The sequence below is a fragment of the Phoca vitulina genome, unplaced genomic scaffold, assembly GCF_004348235.1.
Source record: "Phoca vitulina isolate PV1807 unplaced genomic scaffold, GSC_HSeal_1.0 scaffold4, whole genome shotgun sequence".
Taxonomy (NCBI): Eukaryota; Metazoa; Chordata; class Mammalia; order Carnivora; family Phocidae; genus Phoca; species Phoca vitulina.
Genome location: NW_022589707.1, coordinates 15,441,039 through 15,464,387, shown reverse-complemented (window position 1 = coordinate 15,464,387; position 23,349 = coordinate 15,441,039). Strand labels below are relative to the sequence as shown.

General features: G+C 35.5%; 1 protein-coding gene across 2 annotated transcripts in view; it reads left to right on the top strand.

Annotated features, from left to right (window-relative positions):
* The window catches only part of KLHDC10 (kelch domain containing 10), a 50,459-nt gene that overhangs the window by 15,201 nt on the left and 11,909 nt on the right, over nt 1-23,349 (top strand). Inside the window, exon 2 of one of the 2 annotated variants that reach the window (XM_032401573.1) lies at nt 10,221-10,307. The exons of the other annotated variant lie outside the window; for it this stretch is intronic. Within the exon in view, the coding sequence (XP_032257464.1) occupies nt 10,221-10,307 (87 nt within the window). The remainder of the gene's footprint in view (nt 1-10,220; nt 10,308-23,349) is intronic. 2 annotated transcript variants of the gene reach the window in all.

Below are 23,349 nucleotides of genomic sequence, written 5' to 3'. Positions count from 1 at the left end.
ACTCACCCAACACAGAGTCTTTCTCTCTCCCTCAAGGATGTTTTTGGGGGACAGCGATCATTCTCTGGGTACTTGTTAGAGTGCAGGAGATCCAGAAACAGGAAAAGACCAAGTCATGTACTCTGACTCCTAAGTGGGTTATTACTATACATTTTTATTTTAGTATATTAGGATTCAAATATTTAGTTGTTAGTAAAGAAACTGATTAAGTTATTTTCTAGGGTTGTAGGATGTATGTCATACTCATTATTTTTATTTTTTAAATAAGTGTTTAATTTACATTCTATTTAGTTGACATACAGTTCAGTATTGGTTTCAGCTCATTTTTCTTTTAAACAAAGTTTTTCTGGACATAAAAAAAAAGTGATATTCAATTAAGAAAAACAGACCCTCTGGCTATGGTTTACACATTTCAAGACAGGCACATTGACACAGATACACAGAGTATAAATGCAGGCAGGTTTTTTTTTAATCTTAAACACAGAAAACATAAGCAGTAAAAAAAGTTTTAAAATTAACTTTTTTTTCCTTTTTTCCCCTCTTCTGAAACTTTTTAGAACCATAAAATGTTAAAATTGAAAAAGACCTTAGAAATTATTTTACCCTATCTTCTATCCAGTGTGGGAATCCTTCCCACAATAGCACTAATCTTTTTAAAAAATCTCTATTTTAATGTTTTGGGTTTTTTTAAAAAAGTAAACTCTATGTACAACATGGAGCTTGAACTCACAACCCCAAGATCAAGAGTTGCATGCTCTATCAACTGAGCCAGCCAGGTGCCCCTAAATATCTATTTTAAAGAGGTCTACTTATTTTGACCTCTTAGATTAATGGGCTGCCCATTATGTTGTGGAGAAAGCTGTCAGATTATTTGTTGACTCTATTACAAAGACTTGCTTTAAATTCAGCTGCAAATTCTATGACTTTCTCCCAGTTGTGTCGTCTTCTAGAATGTGGAATAAATCTATTCCTTCTTCCATTTAACCACCCTTTGGAAAACATTTATAACATTCTGGGTCTGAATTCTTTTTGCTTTTTAGCCTGGGGTTTACAATTTAACCTGGAGTCTGTGGCTGGTCTTCAGGGAATTGTATCATTATGTAAAATTGTGAGTGTATATGTTCATTTTTCTGGGAAGAGAGCCAACAATTTTTATTATTCTCAATAGATTGTGATTTCCCACCAAAATTAATATGCCAGACCTACCTGGATGGACCTGGTAATCTGCTTTTTGGTTTTGTTTTTATTTTTATTGTTTTTAATAAGTTTGCAATGAGCCAGCAAATCCAGCACCTCAAGAACTATTGCTCTAGGTAGTTTCTGAGATTCTTGGAGCATTTCTGATTCCATTGAGAATTGTAGAATTTTTAGAGCCTTAGAGACCATCTAGTATGCATACAGTTTATAGAATATTTATAGTGAATTCTTTCTATCAAAAGATTAATCTGATCCAAAAGGGTGAGGTTTTTATTTAAAAATGTATTTCAAAGTCTTGGCAGCCATTCATAAACATTAAGAATGTGGTGGTGCTATTTTAAATCAGAAGTGTTCCCAAGATTTTTTTTGTTAGATTTAATATTTTAATCTAACACAAGTTTATGAATTATGCTTTTTTATTAACTTTTAATCTGTAAAAGTTTTAGCCTATTTGGTTTTTATAAATCCTAAGGAAGGACAGTATGGCTTAGCATTCAGTCATTTATGAACACTGGTTTCAATATCCCATCTAGCTTTTGGAACAGTTTGAGCCAAGAACAATTCCTCCTGTGCCTACCCCCCTTCCCCAAAGACAAAACTCCTCAACCAACAAAGCTTTTTTTCTTCTTCAGTAAAGTAATAGTTGAATAACTAATAACATAAACCAAATGACAAAGAGCCTCTTAAGATTTGAAGATGTCTCTCAATGTGCTATGATTACTTCACTTTTATAGAAGTCTATGTATTATAGGCATACATTTTGCTACAAATGTCAGAAGAGTGAAGTCAGAAGAGACAAGAGACTAATGTGAAAGAGAACAGAAAAATGAAGTGCGGCAGGGGAAATGAACATTTTTAATAAACAACAGAAATGGTGAGCAACAGAGATAGCAAGAACCAGCATTTTCATTCACTTACCATTTATTCCTCTCTTAGTGTCGGCTTATAAACAGAGATATATATGAAAATAGAATGTTTTAAATAAAAAGGGGCACCTGCCTGGCTCAGTTGGTAGAACATGTGACTCTTGATCTTGGGGTACAGAGTTCAAGCCCCACGTTGGGTGTAGAGATTACTTAAATAAATAAAACTTTAAAAAAATCTTAGAAAAAAAGAATGTTTTAAATAGATAAATAGTAAATGGTGTAGTTAAAGAGAGGCAATATAACATATCTGATATCTGGGGGATGTATAACTGCTTTTGCCTCAATATTGCAACTCCCCTTGGGTGCCTGGGTGGCACAGTCCGTTAAGGGTCTGACTCTTGGTTTTAAAGCTCAGGTCATGATCTCAGGGTCCTGGGATCGAGCCCCACATCAGTTCCGTGCTTAGCGGGGAGTCTGCTTGAGATTCTCTCTCCCTCTGCCCCTCCCACTCATGCTTGCTCTCTCTCCCTCTCAAATAAATAAATAAATCTTCAAAAAAATATATTGTAACTCCCTAAAGATACATTTCTTGTGTAAGCCGTTAAGTAATCAATAGCTGCTCACACCCTTAAAACAGACTGCATGTTTCATACAGTTTCATACATAACCATTTTGACTCCTAAAAACCCAAGGGATGGGAAATACTAGTTATTTCATTCATTAAAGTGACTTATTGTGGTTTTTATTTTAATAAGGTAGCAATATGATGGTATAATGGGAGAGAATACCAGAGTTTTGGGAGAGAAGAGCAATTTCTTTGGGGGGTTGGGAGAATGTAACTTTAGTTGAGAATCATTGCCTTAATATTCATTCATTCATTCAACAAGTATTTATCAAGTACCTCTATTAGACACATTTCTCAGGTGCTGAATTGAATTATGACTAAGAGTAATAATATAGAGTAGTTAAGAATGATTTCGATCTAGGGGCACTTGGCTGGCTCAGTTGGAAGCCACGTGACGCTTCATCTTAGGGTCATGAGTTCAGGCCCCACATTAGGTGTAGAGATTACTTAAATAAATAAAACTTAAAAAAAGAGTGATTTGGATCTAAACTGTATGGGTTTGAATCCCAGATTTTTCATTTGCTTAGCTAAGTGACCTTGGGAAAATTACTTAAATCTCTCTGGGTCTTGGTTTCTTCATCTGTAAGTTGGGAATCATAATATTATCTATATCATAGAGTTGTGGTGAGGATTAAATGAGTTCTTGGAATAGTATTTTATTAAGGGAATGCAGTTCTTTTTATACACACACAAATATCATTATATATATATCATGCTATGATTAAGCCATAACACAGTACAGTATAGCACTCTAATTTATATTTTGGTTTATATTGATTTATATACCACTTTGTTTCAAAAAGGATTTGAGACAGAATGGAAGCCTCCTAAAGAATACTCTATATTCAACCAACACAACAGAACTAAGATATGGGTTCAGATCTTCTTGCTTTGAAAGGCAAAAGGCAAAAACTTAAAGATGAGTGTATTTAAGTGCTAGGAATAGACTCAGTAATTCTCCCAAAGTGTATAAGAAAGTGATTTACTTAACAAGTGGGTCACCGCTAGCCCAAAGTGTGCCATTGTGCAAATTATTTAAAAATGCCTCTTCCAGGCATTCCTGGCTGGCATAGTCAGTGGAGCAGGTGACTCTTGAACTTGGGGTTGTGAGTTCGAGCCTCACATTGGGTGTAGAGATTACTTAAAAATAAAAATTAAAAAAAATCTTAAAAATAAATAAATAAAAATGCCTCTTCTGGGTAAATATAGTCCTTTGGGTGCACTGGGGAATAGAGTGCAGGCTGGATTTTAACCCCACTTAGCCACTTGGCCTGGAGCTTTTGTGAGGTAAGCAATCTACACAGCTATGATTCTAAATACAGTATTAATTTGCTTCTCTTTTGAAATGACACTGAATTGTATAAAGCATTAAGACCATACTGTGTGGCATAGCCACCTAAATCAGAATTTTAGATCATGTTAAATAGTTCTTTTTGTGAGAATATTTATAATTGTTTCAGACATATCATTTTGAATGCAATCTGTCCCATATCAACACAGTTTTTTTCATATTTTAAAATTTTTTTATACTTTTTACTTCGAGATATTGTAGACTCACATGCAGGCATAAGAAATAATGCAGAATGCTCCATCCTTTCATCTAGTTTCCCCAAATGATAGCATCTTGTTATTGTTGTATAATAACACAACCAGGAAGTTGACATTGATACCACCCACTCACCTTACTTTGATTTCATTAGTTTTACATGCATTCATTTGTGTGTATGTTTGTATTGAGTTCTAGGCAGTTTTATCACGTGTGCAGATTTGTGTGACCACCTAGTCAAGATATAGAACAGATCGTTGCAATGACTCCTATGTTATCCTTTTATAGCCACAGCCACTTCCCCTGGTAAACCCCTGGCAACCACTAATCTGTTTTCCATCTCTATAATTTTGTCACTTCAAGAATGTTATGTAAATGGAATCCTACAATATGTAACCTTTTGGCATTGACTTTTTTCATTCAGCACAGTTCCCTTGGGAGCCATCCAAGTTGTTACACAGATCAGTAGTTCATTAATATTGAGCATTATGCCACAGTATGGATATACCACAGTTAAACCACTCATTCATTGGAAGGTTGTTTCCAGATTTTGGCTATTATTGATGAAGCTACTGCGAACATTTGTGTACAGGTTTTTGTGTGAGCCTAAGTTTCTTTTTTTCCAGTTTGCTGGGTGTTGAATTTTATCAAATGCTTTTTCTACATTGATTGATATGATCATATGGTTTTTCTCCTTATTCTGTTAATGTGGTGAATTATACTGATTTTTTAATGTTAAATCACTCTTATATTCTTGGAATAAATTTCACTTGATCATGATGTATTATCCTTTTTGTATAACTTTGACTTTATTTGGTAACATTTTGTTTGGAATTTTTGTGCCTGTTTTTAAGGGATGTTGACCTGTAGTTATTTTTAATGTCTTTATCAGATTTTGATATCAAGGTTCTATTTGTCTCGTAAATGAGTTTCTCTATTCGCTGCAAGCATTTGTGTAAGATAAGTATTATATCTTCCTTCAGTGTTTGGAGTGAAGCCATCTAGTACTCTTAAATTTTTGCACAATGACTAAATTTGTATTTTTCTATCAATATCTGTATTAATCACTTTCTATGTCTTTCTTCTGAACAGGCAAAGACTTTATCATTCTTCTGCTTTCCCTTCTCTCAACCCCCTTCTTATCCTCACAGTTATTCTTGTCAATATCATCTGAGATTGTAGTTTTGAATATTGGTAAACTTGTGTTTTGTTCTTTTCCCAATCAGCACTTAACTTCAAGGCCTTACTGGTTTCTCTCCTTACCCTTTTCTTGTACTTTGTTTATTTGTTTCTGGATTATTTTTTTTTTTAGCTCCAGATATATATCTTTGAGTAATTCTTTCACCAGAAGTCTGAGGGAAGCAAAATTTTTGTGTCCTTATACATTAAAAAATGTAATCTCACAATTGAGAGTTTGAGTAGATAAAGAATCTGGACCATCTGTTGAAAAGACTGTTCTTCCCCATTGAGCCATTGAGTAGTCTTGTCTCCTTTGTCAAAAGTCAATTGACCATAGATGTTTGGGTTTACTTGTGGACTCTTAATTCTATTCCATTGATCTATATGTCCATCCTTATGCCAGTACTAAACTGTTTTGAATACTGTATCTTTGTAGTAAGTTTTGAAGTCAGAAAGTGTGAGTCTTCCAGTTTAGTTCTTTTTCAAGATTGCTTTGGTTTTCTGGGTTCCTTGAATTTCCATATGAAGTATACGATTAGCTTGTCCACTTCTGGAAAAAAGGCGGTTGGAATTTTGGTTGAGATTGCTTAATTCTTTTATATCTTAACTTTGTGAAGTACTTTCTACTTCTTTTTCCTTCTCTACTGTATTCTGGTGAGTTTCTTGGCTCCATCTTTTATTGTATTAATTAAGTTTGTTCATTAACTCTATCTTTTCAGTTCTTAGGTTTTTTAGTTCAATGATCAAAACTTAATTTCTGAGGGCTCCAATTGATTTCTTTTTTAAATAAATGCATTATTATCTTGCATATCTCTGAGGATATTAATTGTATTTGATCTAAGGTCTTACCCTATTTAACCTGTCAACTTTCTTTGGTTGTGAGTTCTTCTGTTAGTCACACTCATGCCTCTTTTTCATGTTTGAGTCTTGGTTTTGTGCTCATTTATCTTTATTTGAGAGTCCTTGTTAGCCTTCCTGTAAATGTTACATCTATTACTGCAGCATGTCTCCACTGATTGTGGTAGAGATGGAATGGGATGGAGTGTACCATTGCCAGTCTTCTTTGTATGAGTGTCCCCTCTTCTACCTGGGAGTTAATATCCATCTAGGGTTCTGTCTTACTCTCTGATCCAGTGTTTATACTCATTGTTCCTACCTGGGGAGTGACACCTGTCTTGTTTAATGCCACTATTCCCATCCGGGAATACCTCTGTTCCATAATGCTTGACCCAAAGAGGTAAATGGGGAAGAGGCTGATCTGCTTTGTAACTTCTGTGCCACTCCCCAATCTGTAAATTCTGTTAAGTTGTTTCAGTTCTTCCTGCTGTTTTCCGCTTCTGGGCTTATTTTACTGTAAGGACTGCTCTGACCACTTGCAGTAGCCCTTTACTCTGGATGTATAGGACCATGTTTTTCATATTTCAGTGATTCCTCATAGTATTAGTCCACTAAAAACATTTCTTGCTTTCTTTTGATTTTGGATTTTTAAAAAAATGGCTTCTGTGTTATTTGCTGGGCTTTGGGGAAAGGGGAGTGTGCTCAGCCTACCACTCTGTTTCAGTCAATGCCTTTGTCATATTTATATTGAAATAAATTTAATAGAAAGGAAAACAAAATAAAAGCAAAAAATAGGGGTGCCTGTCTGGCTCAGTTGGCAGAGCATGTGACTCTTGATCTCTGGGTCCTGAGTTTGAGCTCCACGTCGGATGTAGAGATTTCTTTAAAAAAAATTATAAACATTAGCAAAAAACAAAATATTGAAGAAATTATGCTTTTTGTTTTTGTTTTGAAGAGTAGAAGCAATCACAAATGAAGATTGGCAGTTTGAATATATAAAAATCAAAGCTTCAATGAACAAAACTTCAGACCAGGAATATATCTATATGAAATTGGAAAGGCATATATTTGCTATGTTGCTGGTTTTTCTCTGTTTCTGATCTTTGGGTAAAGGAAGAAAATGTGGGTTCTGAAGTCAGCGCCTACTTTGCATGAATAACCTCTGTAGAGTCAACATTAGCTTGTGCCTATGACAGACTTATGTTGGTGGCTGAGAAACAGGCCAAAGATGTTTGACAGAGCTCTGAGAAAACGTCAAAAGGATTTTTTATTATAAGTGTGGTTCAGTAATTTTCAGTATATTCCCTTAGTGTTATTCTAAATTTGTTTGTATTTTTCCATGATAAAATATATCATGGAATTTTTGGATACTATAAAAGAGGTGATAATCCTCAGTCCTAATCATAACCACGTTAACACTTTGGTATGTTTCTTTACAGTATTTTTTTTAACATAGTTAAAAGAATAAAGTAATATGATATTATTTTTCTTCCAGTCCAAAAGTAATGCCTACTCAATGGGAAAGCTTGGAAAATAAAGACCAGCATTAAGGAGAAAAATCCCAAAATCACTCATAGTAACCACCCAAAGATAACCACAATTAAAATTTGATGTATATCCTTCCTGTATTTTTCATGAATCTATACAAGCACTTTTTTCTTTACTAATATGGTATCATACTCTGGTACTATTTTGTACTTGCATTTTTTGTTTACAATATATTGTGAATATTTTCTCATGTGAATAAATATTCGTGTATATACTTTTTAGTGTGTGGAATATGAACATATTTAAGTATGTTTATTTAGCATACTTACTTAACCATCTCCCTATCGTTGGACATTGAAAGTGTTTCTAATTTTTTACCATTATAAATAATATAATAGTGAGTATCTTTGTCCATACATCTTTCCATGCATCTGTGATTGTTTCTTTAGGAATAAATTCCTAGAAGTGGAATAGCTGGGTCAAAGGGTATGTACATTTTAACACTTTTGATACATAAAAATGTCAAATTTTAAGCTAATCACTTGTTATATTCTGTCTTGTATTGCTATCTAATTGTTTTATGTGTCTGTCTTGTCTCCCTAATTAGAATATAAGCTTCTTGAGGTCAGGGGAAGTTTCTTATAAATCTTTTGTATCCTTTGACAGTATGGTTTACAATGTTGGACTTAGGAGTTATCAACAAAAATTGTATTGATTTAAAGCTGTGGTTCTCCAGACTTTTGGATATCATTAACTTGTAATTTAAAAAATATGTGTATTTTGGGGCTACACATAGGCTTGTAAATTTTCTGTTTTTCCAAGAAAGAATAATAAAATCAAAACCAACTACCCATTTCCTATCACCTCTATTTCATAAAATAAAGCATATTTAATAACAAAAAATTCCTAATCCCTGAAAAAAGGACAGGCCTTTAAATGGAACACTTTACCTTTAAAAAAAAAAATCACTGCCTTGTTCATTTGTTTTTGTTTTTGTTTTTGTTTTGGGCTGGTCAGTCTTTACCTTAGCCTAGCAGTGGTCTGTAGATCAACATTTGGGCATTGCTGATTTAAAAGACTTAGTTAAAAGATAACCCTTTTGCAAAAATGAATATTTCCTCCCCTTGCCAAGGAGTCTGCCTTCTCCACATAATAAGTATGTATGCACCAGTAATGCCATTTCATTACACACTATTTGTGTATCTCTATGTACAAGTACTACAGTAAACAAACCAGACCTTGCTGATAAACATCTAAATTTATTTTCAATTGCCAAACCCCAAAACTGTACACTTTCTAAGGAATTTGAGACAAGATAAGTGTGGTATAGTATAGTGGAAAGAAGGCAGGTTTTAAAGTCAGACAGGCTGAGCTTGGATGCTGGGTCAGGCATTAAGTCACTTAATTTTCCTTTGGCTTCCTGACTTATAAAATTAAAATGATAATATCTTCCTCAAAGTGTTTTTATGGCTACCGTTATGGCAATTACTTCACTGTAATATAATTATTTGTTTAGACATCTGCCTTCCTCACAAGACCAAGAGCTGTTGAGGGTAGGAGTCATCTCCTTGCACGACCCTAGGGCCTAGTCTAGGGTTCAAGGCATAGCCAATGCTTAATGAAATGACTGTTGAATCCATACAGGATTGTTGTGAGGATCAAATGAGATAATATGTGTGGAAGCTCTTTGTAAACTTTAAACTCTATATAAATTTAATTGTATTGCCAGTAAAAGCTATCTTTGGGAGCTATCAAACTTTGGGAAGAGACAAAATTATCCCATTTACCAGTTCAATAATGCTTTGTATTTTTCTACTATATTATAAGAAAACAAGTTTTAATTGGGATTAATATGGAGCTGATTTGCTTCCTGGGAAGGCAGATGAATTTCCTTTTTTCTCTCCCACAGTGGAAGTGCCAAGATATTAAATGTTTGCTTTATTTGGTTGTCACCATAACATTTTAATTATAGCATTTTAATCAGCTTATTTCATATTCAAAGAATGGTGCCCATTGCTTTATCCTCTTACCCATTTAACTGATAAAAGAATACCAAACCTGGGAGAAAACAGAAGCCTACATTCTGCCAAATTAATTTTAGCTAGAGCTCCTTTTTTGACATTCACTGATTTTTAAAAATGTCATAATTTCTAATCTGTTTGTAAAGCTCCTGGTGAATTTTTGCCACAAGATGGCATTGGTGATTATTGAATGCATGTTCTGTTGAACCAGAATTCTGAAAAATGGTGTACATGTTGTTCGTATTCTTTGGGGATGAGTTGAATACCTTCATCACTGCTTATATATTAATTTAATTTTGTTTTGACTTCCAAAACAGGGTTAAATGCTACTTTACATCACTTCTTTCTGTATTCAAGTATTGTTTTGTTTCCTGTTTTTCTGTCTTTATAACTACAGTAACTATGTATTATTTGCCATGTGTTGTATGTGTCTGACTTATTGCTGATAATTGTGGTAACAGGTAAGAAGAAAATACGATGGGACCCAGTTAGGAGGCGCTTCATTCAGTCCTGTCCCATCATAAGGATCCCTAACAGGTTTTTGAGAGGTGGGTGATAACTAGCAAGAGATCTGTGCTTCATATGGATGGGTTAAAGGGAACTTTGAATTTTCTAAACTCAAATCTCTCTGGTTTTTAAAAATTGTCTAAACAGCTAAAATTGGAGTAAGAAAAGTCTAGAACTTAATTTTAAACCTGTGTTTCATATTGACCACTGTTGGAATTGTAATTATAAGTTTTAGGGAGTTAGAATCACTTAATGTGTATCAGATGGTAGATGGTAGAAATAAATCATCTAACTGATTATCAGTATTATTCTACTACAACCATATGAGAAAGAACGTGGAGTGAATAATCTATAAAACATGGGTGTGGGAAAGAATTTTCTAAATATCATTCTGAGGAAGAAATAAAGCTTAATTTATTTGATTGTATAAAATTAAAAACCTCTTATGTCAAAAACTATAAATAATGGCAGACAGTCACTCCTTTGCTGTCCTGCCCACCTTTCCCTTGCAGTGTATTCAATAAACTTAAGAAAAAGAAAACATAAATAACAAGATAAATTAAAGGGGGTAATATTTGTAACAAATGGTTACTATCATGAATATATAAGGAGCTCTTATAAACCAGTAGTTTAAAAAGCAAATGCCCACTAGAAAAATAGTTAAAAGGACATGAATAATCAATTCAATTCAAAGGTCAATAAATATGAACAAATATTTATTTTTACTATTATATAAATATGATAATTAAAATAATAAGATATCATTTTCACCTATGAGGTTGCTAAAGACTAAAAATAAGAATACCCAGTGTTGGCAAGGGTATGGGGACATGAAGCTCATACACTGAGGGAAGTGAAAATTTCACACAGCCTATCTGGATTCAATTTGGCAATATAATGTAAAAAAAAACCCTAAAAATGGTGACATCCTTTGACCTAGTAATTCTTTCTTTTAGAAATGTTGCATTCCTTCTATTTCTTATTTTTTCCACCAAAAGATACTCTATACTGAAAAAAAAATCTCAAAAGACGGTTGAAAACTGGTTCACACTGTTTTTTCGAGATATAACAAATTGTCAGACAAGCATGCCTAATGTGGTGATTTCGACTTCAATAAATTACTTATAAGCCACTATATCTAATTTTGACTGAAGATTATTAAAAAGAAAAAAGTCTTGCAGCTGCTATAGATGTTCTGTATCTGGTACCTAACCTATTTGTAGCAGCCCTGTTCCACAGCATGGAAAGAAGAAAATCTAGACTAAATGGGTCAAGATAAGATACTTAGGGTGGGATGCTATCTTTTAGAATAAATAATAATTTTATTGATACAAATTAAGAAGATAAAATTTTAATACTATGTGACATGAACCATTGTGCATACATGGCCAAGCAGGCACATCAAATTCTATAACTTTTTTTTTCTATTTATAAACTAGAATGCTAATTTATTGTTTTACAATGAGAAAGCTAACTTGGGCTGACTAAATTTAAGTACAATTAAGAAATTGTTTAATTAGCACATAGAATTTAATATAATACCAATTTTGTACAATTATAAATGTAAAACAAAGGAAGCAATGAAATAACATCATATCTGGATGGTGAGATTTTATTTTCTTTGAATATTCTGTTTTTCAATTTTTTAATGATGGAAAAAAGAGATTAGCACAGGTAAGTTGCACACCTTTGATTATTTTGTAAGCCCTAACTTGCCTCCAACCATGGCTGAGCAAGATGTCTCTGTCAGTGCTGAGGGAGGCGGGAGGAAACCCAGCATCACCATCATCAGTCACCAGTGACTGCCTCTAAGTCAGTGGTCTTGTCTTAGTTCTCGCCTTCTTTGACCTGTTTGTAGTGTTTGATGCTGTTGACCACCTGCACCCTCTTAAATTTTCCTCTTCTTTTGGGTTACTTTACTGTACAATCCTAGGTGTTTTCTTCTTCTCTTTGATTGTTCATTCTGTTTCCCTCACTAGCTTCTTTCTTCGTACCCACTAGAGGTGGGTATTGCTCCAATGTTCTGTCCTTCTCTCCATTATCTCCTTTGGTTCTCTCATCAGCTTTCACAGACTTAATTCTCTTCGTTCGTTCGTTCATTCTTTCATTCTTTTAGTATTTCTTGATTGCCTCCTGTGTAACAGGCAGTGTACTAGCTCATTATCTAGATAATAGAGAGTCAGATAAAGAAACAATTACAGAAAATAATTTGAGTGTAATTCTTTGTGATAAGTGCTGATGAGGTAGGATGGCATGGGATTACACAGAAGAGGTACCTGACTCCGCTTGTGGGGAGCAAAGAGAAGAGTGGCCATCAGGATAACTTCAGAAGAGATGTACTTAAAGGCTGAGTAGGTGTTAATGAGCAAGGGAGAGTTAGAACATCTCAAATCATGAGGACCACACAGCTTAAGTAAAGGCAGTGAGGCAAAACAGAGCATAGACTCTCAGAGAACTGTAGGGAGTTTAGCATAGTGGGAAAGAGTATGGAGAGAAGAAGCTGGAGAAGGCCCAGATCAAGTGGGGGTACCACCCAAGGGGAGTTTTCAAAATCACTTTGTTTTTTTAACCAGTGAAGAGATTTAACTGAAAGACCAGTTATGAGGTTATTATAGTTATCAAGGTGAGAAGTGATAGAGCCCGCAGTGAAGGTAGTTGTAATAAGAGCAGAGAGTAGGGAATTGATTTGAAATATAAGGAAGAATTTGATGGGACTTGATTGATTTGACGAATACTGAAGAGGAGCTTTCTGTGTGGACCATTGTGCTCTTTATATGTGTTATATAGGTCGATAGTGGGGCAGATTTGAGAGAAAAGATGATACGTTCAGTTTATAATCTCCCCAAACCAATAATAGTGTAACCTTGAACCCTCAGCATAAGAGTTATTTCCAGGGAAAGCTCCTTGGAAGGCCTGTCTCTGTTCTGATGCCACCCTCCGTGTACCTGCCTGTATCACAGCACTTATCACACTGAATTCTAGTCCTTGCTTTCCATGCCTGTGCCTGCCGTTAGACTGTAAGCTCTGTAAGGGCAGGAGTAGTGGGACAGTGCCTCTCATTCCTCTGTCTCCAGTCTGTAGCACAGAGCATGTGGTAGATACATCATGTGCATTTCAGTCCAACTGAATTATTAAAAAGGCCACTGTCAGGGAATAAGATGGGACTCAAATTTTCATACGTTCTCAACTTCCCTCTGGTGGTGTGACAGTAAACTAATGAGTTGTTGAGAACACAAACATGCTGTTGTTTATTGTTTTCTTAGATTAAAAAAAACCTGTGCTTTTGAAATTGCCACTTTCAAGCCTCTCATTTTGGGAATCCTATACATTACCTCTGTTGATTCTGGTTTAAACAGTTTCAAAGGGCTCATTTTCTGTCACTGGATTCCTTTACTAGATCCTGCATTTTTTCATAAAGATATCTCTACCAATTAAAAGTGTGGTGTGAAACAATACTGGTATAATAAAAACAATGGGTTTCCATTACAAAATGATGGCCTAAATGTACCCATTTACATTTCCATGCTTCTTAATATCATTGCAAAAGACAAAACAGACCTAAGAAAAAGAACAAATCCCAGTTGTAGAAAAGGAAGGCTTTGAAGCCAGATTATCTATGTCTGAATCCAGGCTCTACCATTTACCAACTGTGTGACTTTGGGCAAGTTCCTTACTCTTTTTTTTTTTTTTTTTGGTCTTCAATTTCCTCCTCTGTAAAATGAAGATGATGATAGTAGTACCTACCTCCTAGGGTTATTGTGAGATCAAGAGAGATATTATGTGCAGAGCACTTTGAGTTTTTACGTTTAGCCAATGTTGAATTAATCTTAGCTGCTTTCATTATTATTTTATAATACCAGAAAGTCTAAGGAATTTCAGGGTAATAGAAAGCAGTTGGAATTATATTGATTGAGAAACCAGAACAGAATAAAATGGAACCCAAAATAGGTGCTTGTGCTGCACGCTGCAAGTCCGAGAATTCTTAGTAAGGCATCTTTCCTGAAACTCCAAGCCCAGCGTCAGCAAGTATGGGAGTAGGGAGCAGGTGTAGGAAAAATGGAACATCAAAGCAAATAATTAAGGGACTTCCTCCAAAACAGTTATTTCCCTTACTTCTCTCTCTTCATATTAAGAGCTCTGGCAACAGCATTAGTTCTAGGATAAAGCTATGAGGACAGCTCCTCAGGTGGAGTTAGGGATTTGCTTTGGGGAAGGTTGAGCAGGGTATGTTCGTATGGACTGGGATTGGAGAGAGAGTGGGGGCACAAAGCAAAGCTTTGGATGAGGGAGGTGGAACAGGGACAGGAAAAGAAAGGGAGCTCCATCAAGGTGTGATGTACATTAAAGGACCATACCATCAAAATATGGCCTTTCTCATTCTGGCAATACCAAGGCAAAGCTACTTACCTTTTCTCTACTTCTAAAGGGCAACCTGTCTGTCAGTGTACCACTTACCTGCAGAGTCCCACAGTGAGTGAGACCTCCCATTTGGAGGTTTGGAGACAAAGTACTACAACCAGCAAGGAAACCCATGTCTCTCACAATCACTGACCAATGTAGTCCTTCATTTATTAATATAAATAGGTGATCAAGGCCCATCAGACATTTGAGGGAGATTAGACCTGAAAGAGGATGACTAAGATGAACAAATGAAACACCTGACCGTGGTGGAAACAGAGATAATGAGGAGGCAGAATGGAACTTTGGGAAGATCTGATCATAGATTCCCTCAGAGTCAAGAGTGAATTGGGTCTAAAATAAAAGACTAGCTGCTGAGGAGAAAAATGAATGATTAAAGAATTAGTTCTGTGTTGAAGTCTTGATTGCTGACATAAAAATGCAGTTGGAGTGTTAAAAGACAAGCTTAAGACCAATTTTTATGAAAATAAAAAAGCAATATAGAGACCATAATGCAAGAAGACCAAAAGAGAAAATACATGAGAGAAATTCATACTTTGAGGATAAATCTAAGTGATCCAGTATCCATTTCATAGAGTTACAGAAGGAAATATCAGACAGTGGAAGAGAGAAAATAAAGAAATACAGAATATTTCCCTATACTTAAGAAAGACTCTGACTTTTCAAGTGTAAAGGGCCCACCAAGGAACAGGCAGGAAGAACACAAAAACAGAAGCATGTAGTATCTATACATTGCTGAACTCCTTATGATTCCAGAGACAGAAAATAGTGTACATTTTCTTAGTCTTAGGGCAAGACTAAGAATCAGACTGGTGTTGGATTTCTTACCTGCAACATGATTTGCTACGATAAGTACCTTCAGTGTTCTGAGAGAAAATTATTTTGAACAGAACTCTGTACCGAGCCTCACTAATGTTTAAGTGGGGGTAAAAATAAATGAGAAGTCTGAAACTTTACAACACATACCCTTTTTGACAAAATTACTTTGAAGAGATAACTCCCAGTAAAATGAAAACAAATCCAAGAAAGAGGGAGATTGGGATATAGGAAGCAACAGTGTGCAAAGAAACCAGTAAAACTTAAGAACTACGTCCAAATAAAGGGACTGTGAAGCCAAGTTTAATTGTTAAGAAAAGATTTATAAAAATACAGAATAAGATAAATGTGTGTATATGTGTATATATGTTTTATACATATAACATTCTGTAACTAAAAATACAGAATAGTATAAATACATATGTGTATGTATGTGTTTGTATATGTGTATATATATAGATATAAGTAACATTCTATAACATTTCAGATGATTTAAACAAATTGGGGGTAGGGAGAAAGTAAAACTGCTTAACATCATCTAATTTTTTGTTCCAGAATTTACAGGTGTAATATGGGCTTATTAAAATTCAAATAATACGGAAATACATAGGATGAAAAATGAATATCCTTATCTCAAGCATATATAACAAATTTGAACAGATTAGTAAGAAAAAAACAGACATCTCAATAGAAGAACGTATTAAAGGCTTGAGCAGACATTTCTCAAAAGAAAAAACTCTAGTTGGCCAATAAACAGGAAAAGGTGCCCAATCTCATTAGTAATGAGACAAATGCCTATTAAAACCACAATGAAATAGGTCTACAAACTGATAAGAATTGCTAAATTTAGGGGCACCTGGGTGGCTCAGTTGGTTAAGTGACTGCCTTCGGCTCAGGTCATGATCCTGTAGTCCCAGGATCGAGTCCCGCATCGGGCTCCCTGCTCAGCAGGGAGTCTGCCTCTCCCTCTGACCCTCCCCCCTCTCATGCTCTCTCCCTATCTCATTCTCTCTCAAATAAACAAATAAAATCTTTAAAAATAAATAAAGTGGAGAATTGCTAAATTTAAAAGACTGACAATACCAATAATAAGTATTTTGTAAACAGTTTGACCTTACCTAGCAAAGGTAAAGATTTCCATAAATTGGGGCCCAGAAATTACATTTCTAGATTTATAACCAACAAATGGGGGTCCCCATGCACCTGAAAACATGTACAAAAATGTTTATAGCAGCATTAAGAGCCACTAATTTGAAACAACCCAAATGTCTATTCACTCAATGTAGAGTGGATAAATCGTGGTATATATTCGTACAAAGAAATACTATTTGTTTTTTTTTAAAGGTTTTATTTATTTGTCAGAGAGAAGAGCGTAAGCACAAGCAGGGGGAGTGGCAGACAGAGGGAGAAGCAGGCTCCCAGCTGAGCAAGGAGCCCGATGCGGGACTCAATCCCAGGACCCTGGGATCATGACCTGAGCCAAAGGCAGATGCTTAACCGACTGAGCCACCCAGGAATCCCAAGAAATACTATTTGACAATGGAAATGAACAGACTACTTCACCCCAAACAACGTGAATGAATCTCAGAAACATAATTATGAATGAAAGAGCCCAGAAAGAATACCATACTATATCATTCTACTAAAATACACTTCAAAACTAGGCCAAAATAGGGGCGTCTGGGTGGCTCAGTCGTTAAGTGTCTGCCTTCGGCTCAGGTCGTGATCTCGGTGTCCTGGGATCGAGCTCCGCATCATTGGGCTCCCTGCTCGGTGGGAAGCCTGCTTCTCCCTCTCCCACTCCCCCTGCTTGTGTTCCCTCTCTCGCTGTCTCTGTCAAATAAATTAAAACAAAACAAAACAAAACAAAACTAGGCCAAAATAAACAATACTGTTTAGGGATGCATATTAGGTATAATAAAGCTATTAAAAGAAAGCAAGTTTTATGATTGCCATAAAAATAGGAAATACGTTTCCTCTAGAAGTGAAGGAGGTGGACGGAGGGAGTTGTGACCAAAAGGAGCAGGTAAGGGGGCATCTGGGTGCTGACAATATTCAGTATTTTGACCTGAGTGATGATTACCTTTTTGATAATTTGTTAAGCTGTACATTTATAGTTATATGTGTTCCTATACATGTGTTATATTTCACAATAATGTTAAATTAAAAAAGCAAAGGTCCTGCTTCACATCTTTATTCTTCACCTTGTTCCCCTCTCCAGAAGTAATCACTGTTAATAGCCAAGTTTTTTTCCGTGTGTGGTTTGTTTACTGAGAGAGAGAGAGAGAGCACGCGAGTGTGCTCCGGAGCCCGGGGGGGGGGGGGGGGAGGGGTGGAGGGAGAGAGAGAATCTTAACCAGGCTCCACAGCCGAGCACGGAGCCCCACGCGGAGATCGATTTCAGCACCGTGAAATCATGACCTAAGCGGAAATCACAAGTCAGTCGCTTAACGGACTGAGTCACCCAGTTGCCCCTGTATGTGGTTTATTCTTTTTTTTTTTTTTTTAAGATTTTATTTATTTATTTGACAGAGAGAGACAGAGCGAGAGAGGGAGCACAAGCAGGGGGAGTGGGAGAGGGAGAAGCAGGCTTCCCGCCGAGCAGGGAGGCCGATGCGGGGCTCGATCCCAGGACTCTGGGATCATGACCTGAGCCGAAGGCAGACGCTTAACGACTGAGCCACCCAGGCGCCCCGGTTTATTCTTAATATTGTTAGGAAAACAAAAATTCATGGTTTTTAAAAATTTATTAGAAAGAGGGAAGGCACGTGTGCATGCCAACAGCAGAGGGGCAGAGGGAGAGAGAGAATCCTCAGGCGGACCCCATGCTGAGTGAGGAGCTGGGAAGCCAGGCTTGATCCCAGGGCCTTGAGATCATGACCTGAGTTGAAATGAAGAGTCGGCCGTTTAACTGACTGAGCCACCCAGGCGCCCCGAGTTTATGGGTTTTAAAAAAATATTAGAGGTAATGGGATGTGGATCTTCTAGGAGAAAAGGAAAGAAAAATAAGAAAGCTTAATTATTTTAATAAAATCAGAAAAGTGGAAAAATCAAGATTTTCTTGCTATCAAAAAAAGTGTCTAATAAAATTTGATACTCAGTGTGTTCGTTTTGTTAAAATGCATCAAGCTGTACTCTTATATGCAATTTTCTGTATGTTACAGTTCAATAAAAATTTTATTTAAAAAAAAACCATACCCATTCCTGGTAAGGAAAAAATTTGCAGGCATCCAAGAATAAAGGAAAATTTATTTTATTGATAGGCTATCTATAAGAAACCAATTGCAAATATTATATATAATGGCGAAACATTACCAATATCCTCATTAAAGTAAAAATAAGACAAAAATGCTCAGTATCCTCTCCACTCTTCCACCTTGTTCTGGAGGTTTCAGCCAGTACTGTAGAAGACAAGGAAAAAAATAAAAGGTACATATATTGGAAAGAAAGAGCTGACAGTTGTCATTAATAACATGTACATGATTGTCTAGTATAAAATTCGAGATAATTAATGATAACTAATACCAGAATTCAGACAGTTGGCTGGATAAAATTTGAACTTGCAAAGATAAATTACTTCTCTATATATTAACAACAACCAATTAGAAAATAAAATAAAGAGATATCCATTCACCATTACATGGAAAATTATAAAGTACCTAGAAATAAAAAGCAAGAAGAAAACAATGAAACTATGCTAATGGCTATCAAAAAAAGATGAGGATAAATGGCTAGAGATTGTTCCTTCATGACATAATTTCAGACTCAACAGAGAAGCTACAAGAATGGTAAAAAATTCTATACCATTCGCCCAGATTCCCCAAATGTTAACATTTGATCACATTTGCTTGATCCTGGTCCCTCTCTTCTCTTGCCTCTCCTCTTCCCTCTCACCCCCTCTTTCTCTCTATATATAACACATGTATACATATGCACATGCATATTGTTTTTGTTTGAACTCTTTGAGGTTAAGCTCCAGACATGATGCCACATTACCCCTAAATACTTTAGTGTCTGTTCTTGAAAAACAAATACTCTTTTTGACTGCAGAACTAGTACCCAAAATAAGAAATTAACACTATTAACGCCGTAAGTAATGGATAAAATTAACACTAGTATCTAATTTACAGACCTTTCAGATTTTGCCAATTATTCTAATGATGTCCTTTGTAGTAAAAGAAAATCCCAAATCGTGTGTTGCATTCAGTTTTCATATATCTTTAGCTTTGACACTGATATTTTTGAACATTATAGACTAGTTATATTGTGGAATGTCCCTTAGTTTGTGTTTGCCTCATGTTTTTTCATGATTACATTCAGCTTATGCATTTTTGCTCTATCAGCTTATGCAATATGGTTCTATCACATTGCATCTATAACAGTTTAAAGCATATATTCCTTTGTCCCAGAAGTACTCAGACATTTGCATATGAACATATGTAAAGGAAGCTTTGTTACAATATTGTAATGGTGAAAACATTGGCTAATCACCTGATCATATGTTACCTTATGTTGGACAGCCAGCTTCTTTCTTCCTTTGGGCTAGAAACTAAAGCCCATTTCCCTGGTTACCATGAGCTCTGGCTTCTGCCCTGGGGTAAAGAGCAAGTGTTTGTGACAAGGTGAGCACATAGGAGAAGATGGCTCAGACATCATAGGTACACACTCCCTTAGCTGGATGTTGTCTTCTGGATATTGGGAGTTCACCTCTGCATGCAAGTTCAGTTTTAATTTTTGACTTTTTTTATGTTTGAATTGTTTACATTTTCTAGTGGAAGTTCCTGAATCAGGTAACCTAATTCAATGGGTGATTTTATTAGTAGCAAGCCATTTTTAGGAAAGTGAGATCTGCACATGGAGAATTTGGGGGAGGATTCAGAGAACTATTTAACAATCTAAAATCCAATTTTATTTTGGTCAAGGCTGATGAGCCTGTGCTATATCCCACATAATGAAAATCAGTGCTTAGTCTCCATGGCATTAGCCCTGACAAATTCCCATGATTTATTCAAAGTAAAATTTGACTTTCTGATATGTTAGTTACTCTTGGGCTATAAGTATGTACAAAGAAATCTCTAGTTACTGACTAAAGAGAAAGAAGAGTTACCCCTTTACTCCCAGCTATCAGACTTCTTGACAGCATGTTTAATATTTATCAAACATTGATCAGATGCTCTTTACCCAACAGTTTAATTTGCATAGATAATTAAATTACTTACAAAAGCCAGCAATTGAGTTAGACCAGCCCTGTTCAATAGAAATGTAAGCCACAAGTTTAAAAATTTCTAGTAGTCACAATAAAAAAGTAAAAGGTGGCATTAATTTTAATACTTTTATTTAACTCAGGACATCAAAAATATCATTTCAACATACATTCAGTACAAAAGTTAGTAATTTTACATTCATTTTTGGATACTAAGTCTTTGAAATCCAGTGGGTATTTTACATTGAAATCATATCTCAGTTTGGACCATCCTCATTTCAAGTGCTCAGCATTAATATGTGGCTAGTGGCTACTGCATTGGACAGTGCAGGACTAGACCAGAAGCTCTAGAGGACAGAAATGGTAGTGGTCCTATTACCGTATCCCCAGCACCTTTTGCAGTACCTGGTACATAGCAAGTATCCAGTAATATTTTTGGCTTAATGAGTGAATGAGTGGATAAATATAAAACCATCTTTTCACTAACTCCTCAACCTTTAATCCGTTTGAATCACATTTGTCACAAAAATAGTTGTCAGTTAACTCATAATGGAATATCTGCTCTACAGCCATTGAGAGAAAATCCTGGAATATACTGTATGTCTTTTCATATTTGTCCAAAAGCAGTTTTAAAAAATTATCTGTTGACTCCAGGGAGTAAAGCAAATGACATTATAGAGATTCTTAGAGTTCCCATCTATTGCCACAGCAACTCTGTTATGTTTTTTCTTTAAATTTGTCTAATTTTTAGAACCATTTCTGTTTTGAGAAGACCATTGCATAATCCATCCCCTGCCCCTGAAATCGTATATCTCTTAAGTATAATGATATCAAAGTCCATTGAGAGCTGTACACTATTTTGATCATGCCTGTCACTGTTTACTTTGACCTGAAGTTAAAATCAATGAAACTCCTAGTGTCTTTTATATAGCTCCAACTGTTTTAGGTGTTATGGGTAATACAGGATAATTGTTATACATGATCTTTGCCCTCGAGGAGCTCATAACCTATTTGGAAAAGAAAAACAAATGTTAACAAAATGAGTAGAGAAAAATTAAGTTAATAAACTTTTGTGTAGTGTTTTTTGTGTGCCTTAGGCTTGGTGCTAGAAAGGTCAATGCAGGTACATTCCTCTTTCTTCAAATAGTTCACAGATACTTGGAAAGATTCATATATAAACCAAACATTTTAATAAAGTATGAAAAATCTGTGAGGTACAGGAATAATATCCCCTTATACAGACGAGGAAGCTGAGATACAGTGAGGGTCAGTGACTTGCTCAAGGTAGCAGTTAGAAAAAACCTGGATTCAAATCTAGATATTTGTAGGAGCCTTTGCTTTTTCTTCCACACCACACTTTCTGTGTTTCAAGATTCCTAGAAAGAGAAATTGAGTTCTTCAGTTGAGGTAAATCACAGCTCATGAGTAAATTTTCTGATTATAGTTTGCCTAATTTTATATTCACGTATTTACACAGTTACGGTGCAATAATCTTATTGTGTGTATATATCCTATTTGAATTACAGGGTACTGAACTTTAAGGGCCCTAGGGTCTTATTGAGGAGAAAACTGTAAGGGCTGGACTCGGAGGCATTTCCACAAGTAGGCATTGAAGGGTAGGAGACCAGGCCAAGGGCTAAGGGAAGGAGTTGGCTTTATAAGCAGAGAGAGAAACTTAGGCAGGAGTGTGAGAGATCAGGCCAAAGTTATGTTGTGAAGGGCTCTAAATTGCGGGTTGAAGACTCTGTACTTGAACAGGAAGGAGCCATCAAAGATTCTCAGACAGGACTGACAGGTCAGAGTTGAGGGATTCAGTGATTGATTCATGGTTTATTTGTTTTTTTAGTTTCTCTAGATAGATGCAACTTCTTTTCTGTTCTTATTTGAAATTATACCCTAGGAAGTGGGATTTTGATTAAGAAAATATATAAAGCCTATGTTAGGTTGGTAATAAGCGTTTATATTTAGGTGTCCAGCATCGTCCTAAATATTAATTAACATACTAGTATCTGTTCCTAATGGAAGAAAGTAGATAACTCTTTAGGGTAACAGAGAACTATAGTAGCTTCTTATTCCACCCAGTATGGATTTAAGCATCTTTGGTTCTGTAGCTATATAAGGGTTTGTGTAGACGGGTATAAAAAATTATAAGGATAATAGAAATAATCTCAAATTTTAGGGTTTTTTACTCTAAAATAATCTTGAAGTAATTTTTAGTGAACTGGTTGTTGGACTTTAAACTTCAGAAAGCTTTCAAATATAAATTGTAGAAATAGCTTTTCTTAGTAAAGCTCTTAGTAGGATGAAAGATGCTCTTTGAGATAACTGTAAGGATATTTTTTAACTGCCATAATGTCTGGAGTGGTATTTAATTCTAAATTTTGCTATAACTCTTTGAAAGCCAGTTTTCTTTTTAAGTGTATAATTATATATTGTGAACAAATCATAGGTTTTATGTGTATGTATTTTTATTTATACATGACTCATTCACATTTGTGATTATATTTATGTAGTTCTCTAATATTTTCAGTTTAATTTAGTTGGCCTGTGTTTTTGTTCTCCTCTAAGGAAATAAGAAAATTTGTCCTGTTAGCTTTTGGCCTATTAAACCCCTCCTCCTTCTTTTCCTGAAAATTTCAAGTTGT